Source organism: Homarus americanus, unplaced genomic scaffold, assembly GCF_018991925.1.
Source record: "Homarus americanus isolate GMGI-L3 unplaced genomic scaffold, GMGI_Hamer_2.0 scaffold55640, whole genome shotgun sequence".
In the NCBI taxonomy this organism is placed as follows: Eukaryota; Metazoa; Arthropoda; class Malacostraca; order Decapoda; family Nephropidae; genus Homarus; species Homarus americanus.
The window spans coordinates 4,338,773-4,349,217 of record NW_024713650.1 but is presented as its reverse complement, the minus strand read 5'-3'; the positions used below and the strand labels follow the sequence as shown (position 1 = coordinate 4,349,217).

The following is a 10,445-nucleotide window of genomic DNA, read 5'->3' as shown; positions in this document are numbered from 1 at the left end:
ACGGTATTTTTCTTGAAGTTGTTGCTAACCTTACTTATAGTTTTTTTAGTTACACGACAGGAAAACAAATGAAGAAATTACGATATAGAAATAAGTATATATTTTCCAAAATGACTGGAAACAGATTCTCAAATACTAATACACATTCTTCGTAACTCAGGATTAGAAAATTAAACTCCATAGCTATGACAGCTGAGTTGGAATGTCCTGGCAAGTTTACTGAAAATGTGTGTACAGCACAAGGGTAAAATAATATTGGACCGATTTTCCTTCTTCCTTGTCACTGGTAACTGGAAATTGCATGGAACAGCTGGCGTGGCAGTTAAACATGTTCCTGTGTTGGGCACGTCTGCCACAACATTTTCTTGCAGGTTATTACAAGAATTCACAACTTTTACTTCAAAGAAGTTATAGCATTGACAATTTTGTACCGATAACTTATTACCTATTGTGAGCACTAAACACCCAGTAAACAGTCCACTCACAGTCTCTACCACCCAGTCTACAGTCATCAACCTTCCTGCAGTTTCTTAAACTGGCAGTGACTCCACTTACAAACAATGCGTCGGATGTAAGTACCTGTACTGTACAGTAAAACACTTTACTGTATTCATAAATATTCACGTCATTATTTAATTTCACGACTTATTCAATTTAAGTGTGCAAGTGTGAAAAATGTACCTGTGCAGTGTTTCACTAGATAAAGAACTAACAATACTGGAAAATTGTTTTGCAAATTGGGAGAAATAATTGTACGGTATTTTACCGAGAGATTAAACTATACTCGCACTTTCCTTTTTTCCCAGGCTGCACACACAGTACAGAGGTCCTCAACTACAACTTGGGGTCTACTTGTGTTGCGTCTTGCTCTTGCTGACAACGTAGTAAGTACTGTATATTGACAACAATTTAGCTCAAAGATACCATCCTAATGCAAACCTAATATAAGTTACCTACTCTAACCTAACCCCCAGGTAGGGTTATAGTGGTTAACTTTCAGGTGAGATTATCTAAATGTCGATTTTTTTGTGATTTACTATTTATTCTCATTCTAACATTTTTTTTCGAGTATATGGTGAAGAAGAAAGTGTACAGTATTTAATAACCCTAAGTTGAAACATCTAAATAAAATACAACCCACTATTTTGTATAATAACACGTTAAGAACTATCATATAAAACTATCTCATTATACTTTAAATATTAGCTAGCAGAAGCATACATTATAACAACCCCTCCCCTGTACACACGTAATAAGTTTAACCTAAAAGTACAACCAACCACAACTTATACTTAGTGTCGTAGAAATGCAGTTTTCTTTACATGTCAGAGAACTTTCCAGTTTTTGGGAAGCTATTCAGTGGAGGATGACAACGAAAATGGTGAAGGAGGGTTAAGAACACTATTAACGAGGTCTACCTAACGGACCTGACAATGCTTACAAAGGAACACCAACAGAAGTAACATCAGGAACACCAGCAATAACAGAAGGGGCAGCAGCACAGTCACCGTCAGTAAAAGCGTTAACGGGGACAACACCACACACAGCAGTACTACATCCTCCTGCGTCAACCTACTGTAGAGAGATGCTGCCAGTTGCCTCAAGCAGACACAAGCCGCCCTTCTATTTCAACAACAACCTCACCGCCTTCCATCAGTGAGTGCCACTTCTTGCTTCCGCTTTGTTACTCAGCAATGACCTGTTAGACGATGTTAGTATATTTAGTTTTCTGTTGAGGAGTTTTATATATTCACGAAATTATTAGGTCAGATTTATTTAATATGTTTGATTAGGACTGCCTTGGCTAGGTTAGGTTACGTTGGTGAATAAGGCAGTTATTGTAAGGCGTTTTCGATGCACGGAATAGCTAACGCATTATCTATTCGGTATGCAGGCGCTGCTTTTGATTTGTGTGCATGACACTAGCTAACACCTCGTGACCTCGATGAGGCGTTAGCCTTTCGCAAGGCCCAAGCGGCACAAATAGTTAACAACCAATCAGCGATTTTTCCCGGTGAAAATAACGCTGATCATGGCACTTATGGAGACTATTTTGATTAATATTGAAAAGTTGGGGGCATTTAAGGCAATAAGAAACTGTGATATGATAATGAAAATAGTTTTATATACGGTAGTATTCTGGATAGGACCTAAAACAAAGCGTAATGCATGAAAGAATTGAAAAGGATTGCGCCTAGTTGAAACTTGTTTAGGCTTCCCCGTTTTACGTGGGTGCTGTCTGAGTTCATTGGCCGTTGGTGACTTTGTTGTAACAATATTGATAATTACTCAACTATGATTAAAACTTTAATATCATTACTCATAAGATACTTTAAATAAGGGTGAAAAGTTTATTAAAGTTCTGTAAGTGCAAAAATTAAGACAGCGAACCTGAAATTCGTCATATTGCGTGTTTCTGTAAGCGAACAGCTGTAAACATGGTAGCAGCGAGACGAGAGCTTACGCAGTGTGGTTTAAACCAAGGTAGGTAGATACCTACCTTGGTTTAAAGCTCCCACCCCGGTATCTGGACCACCTACCTTTACAACAGGCCCGATTTTTTTGTGTTATTCTTGTTTATTGTTGACTCATTAACTTTTTTTTCCATTTTTGTCTCTTTCCATAATTTTCTATATATTTTCTTCACTATTTCTTTCTGTATTGTTCAAATAACAGTTCTCCTAATTTTAGTGTTTTCTGAAGACTGTTGTGCAACAGTTACTCCTAAGACGCAGTACAATGTCGTATTTTTTAATGGCAGTCCGGGAAGCTAACGCGTTAGCTATTCCGTGCTTCTTAAAACGCCTTACAATAAATGCCTATAGGTTATGCTACATTAGAATAGGGAGATGAGGTTAAGTTAGGTAAGTGTTAAGCTTGTCAATCTTTCGGTAAAATAAGCTGGGGTGGAGATTCTTCAGGTAATCTGATGTTGTTAGGCTGGAATACATTAACATACTGAGATTAGTTCAGCAATTCTGTCACACAATCCGGATGGTGAACCAACAGGTACGCGGAGACTCCACAGGTGAGGTGCCCTGAAAAGCAGTACTTCGGAGGGATGAAGAGCAAGGCGGGCCCTGTGGACGGGGACAAGGCCGTGTGTCTAGCGCCCGTCTACAACATCACACCAGGAGATTGTATCGTATATTCCTTCGGCATCAACAACGAGTGGAGCTTCGATGACGCCATGGCACAGTTTGGCTGTCAGGTGAGTGACACCCCTTCCTCTCACAGAGATGTACAGTCCGCGATCACAAGTTCCTTCACTCCTGTTCGAAACTGTATCAAACCCAAATAAGATACCATGGCCAGGCTCAAGGAGTTCGGAGACTCCTTCCAGTTATGGACCCTGTCAGTTGCCACTCGCAACTGCTAATGTATTGAACTAATTCACTGAATATAAAACATAAGTTAAGACTATCTGACCATCGTAGCATACTGTATTATGTACGGTATATTCTAAACCAAAACAAAAAAACTGTGTAACATAATTGTATCCCTGGTCAGGTGTATGCCTTCGACCCCACGATGGGTGTGGAGGATCACCGCAGGTCAGACAAGATCTATTTTTACAACCTGGGTGTTGGGCCAGCTGACCTCCACACTAAGCTGGGCGGTGTTAACGCCACGGTCAGAACGCTTGGCCACATAATTGACATGCTCGGTCATATTAATAAGGTTTGGTAATATTTTTATCAGTTACTTTACGTTATGTATCCAATGTAATGAGCATATACAGTACTGTTATTTTATTATCACTACAGTACTAGTTTCGTTTGTAACTACTGCTACTACTACTATTTTTCTTGGCCTCCAACCTTCCCTTATAGCCACACCTTCGCTACCATTTTATTACCTAATATTAAATATCTTAGTACACAAGTAGTTACCTAAGCTCAGGTAGATATGCCGCAGATCTATGCGGCATTCAGTGACTTGCAACTGTTGTTGGCCAAGGGGCCGATGATCTCGTTCCCATGAGGCAAAACAATGCACACTACTACTACACAAAGCTGCTAAATGCTGACTGACATAAGCTGAATATCTATCTATCTATCTACTGTCTTCTGTATATGATGCTTCCACTATTACAGATATTTGGTATATTTCCTTCTCTCGGCAGACAATAGACTACTTGAAGATAGACATTGAGGGCTACGAGTACTCAGTGTTACAGCAACTCTCTCAAGATGTTGACAGCCTACGACAAGTGAAACAGGTAAGGGTTAATGATTCACTCGTAGGACCTATCCTCACCTAACATAACATGACACAGCTTAACCTAGTGAGTAGTAAGATAAGCTGGAGTTAATCTTCAGGTGATCTTAACTGTTTAGAGCTAGATTAAGCTGGTAGTAGGCAGCTATCAAACAAGGAGGTGTTGTCTAATGGTAGACCCTGCTGCCATATGGCATTACGAAAATTTCGACCAAGTCCAGGTTGCTGTTCTGACTTTCTGCCTCATTGATACACAATTGCAGGGTCTCAATAATTGTTTTTCTTCCTTTGACAACACAACATACATATATTGTTTCTCGCTATTGATTTTTATTTATTTATGGTCCTTTATTATTATTATTATATATATTTTTTATCAATTTTTATAATTTTCTTAATTATTATCATTAGTAGTAGTATTAGTATTATATTTTCACCCCAGGCCTTGATGTGGGTCTCAGTGACCTGTGCCCTGGTGGGCTAGTGCCCGTAACAAAAAGGAAAAAAGGCTAGGAAGACCACTGACCTGACTAACTCTTCTTCTTGTAAGTCCTTCTTGTCCGTAACCAAAAACATCTTTAATAACTTTTGCACTCCCTCTTTTCCTCCTCTCTTCCGACCTGGTAACTCTATATAGCCAACTCTCCCTGATAAAGGCACTCCCTCTTTTCCTCCTCTCTTCCGACCTGGTAACTCTATATAGCCAACTCTCCCTGATAAAGGCACTCCTCTTTTCCTCCTCTCTTCCGACCTGGTAACTCTATATAGCCAACTCTCCCCCTGATAAAGGCACTCCCTCTTTTCCTCCTCTCTTCCGACCTGGTAACTCTATATAGCCAACTCTCCCCCTGATAAAGTCAATCTCTTTGGCACTTTATTCCCCTCAATCTCTACCTTAGACGATTCCAACTCTACCCCTCCTACTGAACCTATGCACTTTCCTATAATCTCCATTAATAGGGTTGCTGGTGTGTTATCCAGTTTGGATGTGAGTAAGGCGCATGGACCGGACGGAATACCCCCTCATGTTCTGAGGGAGTGTGCTGAAGTTCTTGGCCACTGTGCTTGCTCGCCTCTTTTGTCTTTGCCTCAAAACCCAAACTTTTCCTTCTTCTTGGAAGCATGCCTTGGTTCAGCCCATCCCGAAGGGTGACCATTCTAATCCCTCTAACTATCGCCCCATTGCTTCTTCATCCCTCTCTAAGATTTTCTAAATTATCTTAAACTCCCATTTTCTCCGTCACCTTGAACGCCATTCTCTTTCGTTGGATCACCAGTATGGCTTCGCCAGGCAGAGATTTACTGGTGATCTGCTCTCTGCACCCATCTTTGGTCATCCTCTCTTAGGGATTATGGGGAAACTTTCGTCGTGGCCCTCGACATCTCCAAAGCATTTGACAGGGTATGGCACAAGTCTTTGCTTTCTAAACTTCCCTCTTGTTGTTTCTCTCCCCCACTTTGTTTTCTAATCTCCAGCTTCCTTGAGAACCGATCCATGGCAGTTGTTGTCGAGGGATCGATCCTCTCACTCTTTCTCTACCAGTAGTGGTGTCCCACAGGGTTCTGTTCTTTCAGCTACTCTCTTCCTTCTTTTTATCAATGATTTATTTCACACTACGACTACAGTAATTTTATCAATTCTTACGTTGATGATTCTACTCTTCACTCTTCTCCACATTTTCCCTTCCCACCTAATTCTCAAACTAGATCTGTTTCTCGAGCTGATATCGTTTCATCTATCAATGCGGATCTGTGCAGCATCTCTGAATGGGGAGGTAGAAACTTTGTTCAATTCAATAGTAATAAAACACAGTATTTATCAATTACACTTTCCAAAATAGAAGATCTTCCACCAATCACATTTCAGGATGCAATCATTCTGCCAAATTCTAAAATAGATATGCTAGGCCTCACCATTTCTTCTTATATGTCATGAAATGATGGAAGCCACACATCCTCAACATTGCTAAAGCTGCCTCCCGAAAGCTGGGAATGCTGTACAGATGCCGTAGCTACTTCACTCTTTAGCAGTTGCTTCAAGTTTATAAGGGTTTCATTCGTCCTACCTTGGAGTACTGTTTTCATATCTGGGGTGGCTCTTCTTCCAACTGTTAGAAAGGGTGGAATGAAAGGCATTTCGTCTTATTAACTCTCCTCTTTTAGTTGATAATCTCTCTTCCCGTTCTCTTCCCGTAATGTACCAATGTAGCAAATGATACCAATAGAAGTCAAATAATGGTCCTACATGAATAAATCGGACTGCTAATCACTTCTCGACTAGTATTTGGTGTCATAAAGTCACAAAAAAATTGGTAAACTTAATTTAATCTGAGTTGTGTTGTGTTAGGTTAGGTACATGCACTTATTGCACTCGATCTATTAACTCAGATTAAATTAAGTTTACCAATTTTTTTGTGACTTTATGACACCAAATACTAGTCGAGAAGTGATTAGCAGTTCGATTTATTCATGTAGGACCATTATTTGACTTCATTGCGGCTACATTTTGCTACATTTGGGTAATTAGTCGGACCCAGGCCGTGGGCTCGTAACACACGTCTTGCCCGCGGTGCCCACCGTTTTGTGTGGATGTCAGTCACACTAGAATAACCCGTTATAGTACCTCCTTCTTTCCTCACACAGCCGAACTGTGGAATGCTCTGCCTTCTTCTGTGTTTCCATACTCATACAATGTCTCACTTCAAAGTTGTTTCCGGCATCTTCGTGGTTTAGAACTGTAGATTCATTTCGTCTTTTTCTCTTATATCTTTAATTTCTTTGTACTCTTATTTTTTCGTCACCCAGGCCCCGTTGTGGATCGATGACCTGTGCCCGTTGAGCTATTCGCCGCAAAAAAATAGTCACCAACCCATTCACACGCAGTTGATCTTTTCTACTCCCACAGTTGGGCATTGAGATTCATCCGGGCATGGAGTACCACACGATGATTTACGACCTGTTTGTAATGCTGGAGTACCTCGGTTTCACCACCTTCGACGCCCGTAGGACCCCCCACGATGACCTCTGGTACACCACCGATAGACTCCCAGACCTCGTGTTCGCCTCCTGCTACGAACTGGCATGGGCACAAGTCGACTTCCCCAACTGGTGAATCAACACTTGTCGTTCGTCAATAGTGAATCATAATTTCCTCACACGTGATTCCTTGCAAGTGAATCATGACTCCAGTCCCAACGCCGCCATGCACACGTCCATATACAAGTTCAGGAAGAACCCACGCCCACCATAGTGGAAATATGTATAATCTAGGGTAACATTTCACTTGTCACAATACGAAGTTAAAACTGTTTTTCTGGTGGTTTTTAATGTGTTATGAACGAATTTGACCATGTCTGGCGCAAACCAATATATTTGTTATAAAATAAAGGTTAAAAGTTTTCGGAACACATCGAAATCCATCGGAAAAACACTTTTGAATCTAACTAACCTAACCGGGGAGCTCCACAGTCGTTCTCTTATGTTCTGGGTGTATACTGCCACGTACGAACATACATAATAAAATGTTAAATATCTTGCTTAAACGTAATTTACACCAGGAATGCCATTGAAGAAAATTGTCTTATTAAAATTGTCAATATTACTGATTTGCAACTATAAAATTCCCCTGATAAGTTTAGTAGTAACGAGTAAATACCTCACCGAATTGTCTATGTTCATGTTCACAGTTGACTACATAGTTTATAAACATGCTTATCCAATTGTAAGCTAGGCAGAATTTTACTGAATAAGTGTATTATTATTTGCGTCCCAATGTTAACCTAAGGCCAGTGTTTACCTGCTCGGCTGACACACCACAGGAGACCAGTGTAATTCAGGTCGGTCTTGTCCCTGAAATACTGTAGTCTCACTAAACATATTTACAACATGAGATATTTCCATTATTACTTTTAGGATTTAATGTTAACTTTTCCTTGCTTGCAATTCATGAGCCAATTTATCGTATGAGAAGATATATGATTTAATGATGATATTTGTTTAATTAATGTTATTTTTGTGTGTGTGTGTATGCTCTGCTATTATAATACATGTGCACGGTGAGCCACTGTGATCTTGTTTGATGATTGTATTGAATAATTTTACCTGTGTGTGTATGTATGTAAGGTTATAGTGAGGTCGCGACTTTATTATTTTGTTGTTTAAGTACACAGAATATGAATACAGTAGACTTAGGAATAATGCTTTGAATATATGATTGATGAAGTAAACGTGCCCATATAAGCCGAGTATTTCGACAAGTATTTTATTGAAGCCAAGGATCTGAGAAGATTGCCACGGTTTATTTCACTTTGCTGATTAATTAACTAATATATTTATTTACTTGGAAGGGGATTGGGTTGGGTTAGTTTCGTGTTAATGTGATTAATAAGACAACTCATTACTCAACTTGCAAAACTGCAAATGGTATTGAGGAATTGCAATTTATATTATTTTGTTTTTCTGTAATTTTTAATCTATAAATGGTTTGATCACTAAAGATTATCACCGAAGCTTAATTCAACTGTAAAGGTGCCTCCCTTAATGCTACCTGGGAAGGGTTAAGGTTTGATTAGGTTGGGTAAAGGTTGAATTAGGATGATTAATCTTAAACTGAATAAAAAGTTATGAGGGCTAATCTTAGGTGAAGTAGCTGGGATGGAAATTCTTCAGGTGACCCAAAATTTACTATTGAAATTACTCCTACAAATATATCCTAAATGAGTCTGTTAGATAGGTAGATAGATGGATATTTATTGGGTATATGGTACAGGCGGTCCTACAGGAGTTGCGACCATCTGACTTACCATCTGCAGCACTTATGAAACGGGATCCCAATACATTCACCACTAAAAACTTGTAATTAAAATCCATTTTTTTACATTAGTACATTATTCATTATGTATGGGATATTGTGTTGTTTTGTATGGGCTTTAACCTAACCTAAACTATGGGTCAGGAACTTATCCCTGTTGTAAGTTGGGGACAGCCTGTATACTCATCCGCAAGTTCACACCGCAGCTCAAAAAGTACCTTTACCATTTTGTATGAGACAATATGAAGCAACGGGTGAAGGATTTTGACAACCCTACTGAGACAACAGGAGGTCACAGTGTTCAATTTGAAAATAATTGAACTTCTCCATAGGATACTTTTTGGAGTTATGTGTACAGCATAGACAGTGCAGGAATACAAACAATGAGTAAAATAATGAAATTATTTTTTTAACTAAGACAGTCAGAAAATTTAGATTTTACTGTACAGAACTGTATTTTAATTGTGGTCGTTTTTTCCTTCTTCAATGTCACCCATTTTTCAGGGGTAACTCAAAGGTTTATAAAGTACTGTACTGTATAATATCTAATTAAACATCTGTAATTTCTAACTCAAGGTGTGGAGGTAAAAAATGGTATTATAATTGCAGTGGACTTTATTTTTTCTATCTAGATGTGTTAGGTTAGGATAGTTTAGTCTAGGATTGGATAGGATAGTTAAAGTTTAGAATTGGATAGGTTAGGTTGAAGCGGATTTTGCATTTGCATGGTTAATTATTTAATACAATGAAATAAACTGGGTGGACTAATCTCTGGTAATTTGAAAGATAATGTGGTACTGAATACATACAAACCCTCGTGAATTCTGATGCTAAAATTTACCCTGCAGTCTGTACTTTATTCTCGAGGATGAAATATGATGGAACATGAGTTAAGTCTTGGGTATGTTAGACTATATGAAAATAATGCTAATTAAGTTTGATATTCTGATTGTTCAAAAAAATACCTTAAATTTACTCAGATCTCATGAAGGTTTAGCCCCAAGTTTATTTCACCTAAAGATTAACCACCAAAATGTTACTTGGGGAAGTTACTTTAGGATAAAAGTATCTCATATGACCCTTAAAGGATTAGTGTCAGATTTAGGTATTTTATTCAGCTGGGAGAAACCAATGACACTTAATGGATTCAATTAGATTAGGTAGCATTAGGTTAAATTTGGTTAACATTGGGTTGGTTTATCTTAAAGTGGAATAAATTGGGGTTAATCTTATGGTGATCCCATTTCTGATACAGCTACTTATTTTTGGTTAATATATAGATGACTGTTTGTAGAGAACCAAAATACATTCTACTGTACTACTGTATCTGGGGAGGAGGTCAGGTCAACCTAACCTAACCAGCAGTGAAAATCTTATCTTTATCTGATGGTAGAGTGCAGTCACATCCAAAATA

General features: G+C 38.8%; 1 protein-coding gene and 1 long non-coding RNA gene across 2 annotated transcripts; both read left to right on the top strand.

The window, feature by feature from the left end:
- Positions 1-208: 208 nt before the first annotated feature.
- LOC121874234 lies at positions 209-1,433 on the top strand. Its single transcript, XR_006090382.1, has 3 exons — positions 209-571; positions 807-884; positions 1,342-1,433. It is a non-coding gene; the product is annotated as an uncharacterized LOC121874234 (long non-coding RNA).
- Positions 1,433-7,940, top strand: LOC121874229 (methyltransferase-like protein 24). The gene is made up of 5 exons (XM_042378294.1): positions 1,433-1,656; positions 3,010-3,211; positions 3,511-3,681; positions 4,127-4,222; positions 7,127-7,940. Exons 1-5 carry the CDS (start codon positions 1,586-1,588, stop codon positions 7,331-7,333), a joined length of 747 nt encoding a protein of 248 aa, XP_042234228.1. The 5' UTR covers positions 1,433-1,585; the 3' UTR covers positions 7,334-7,940.
- The last annotated feature ends 2,505 nt before the right edge of the window (positions 7,941-10,445 follow it).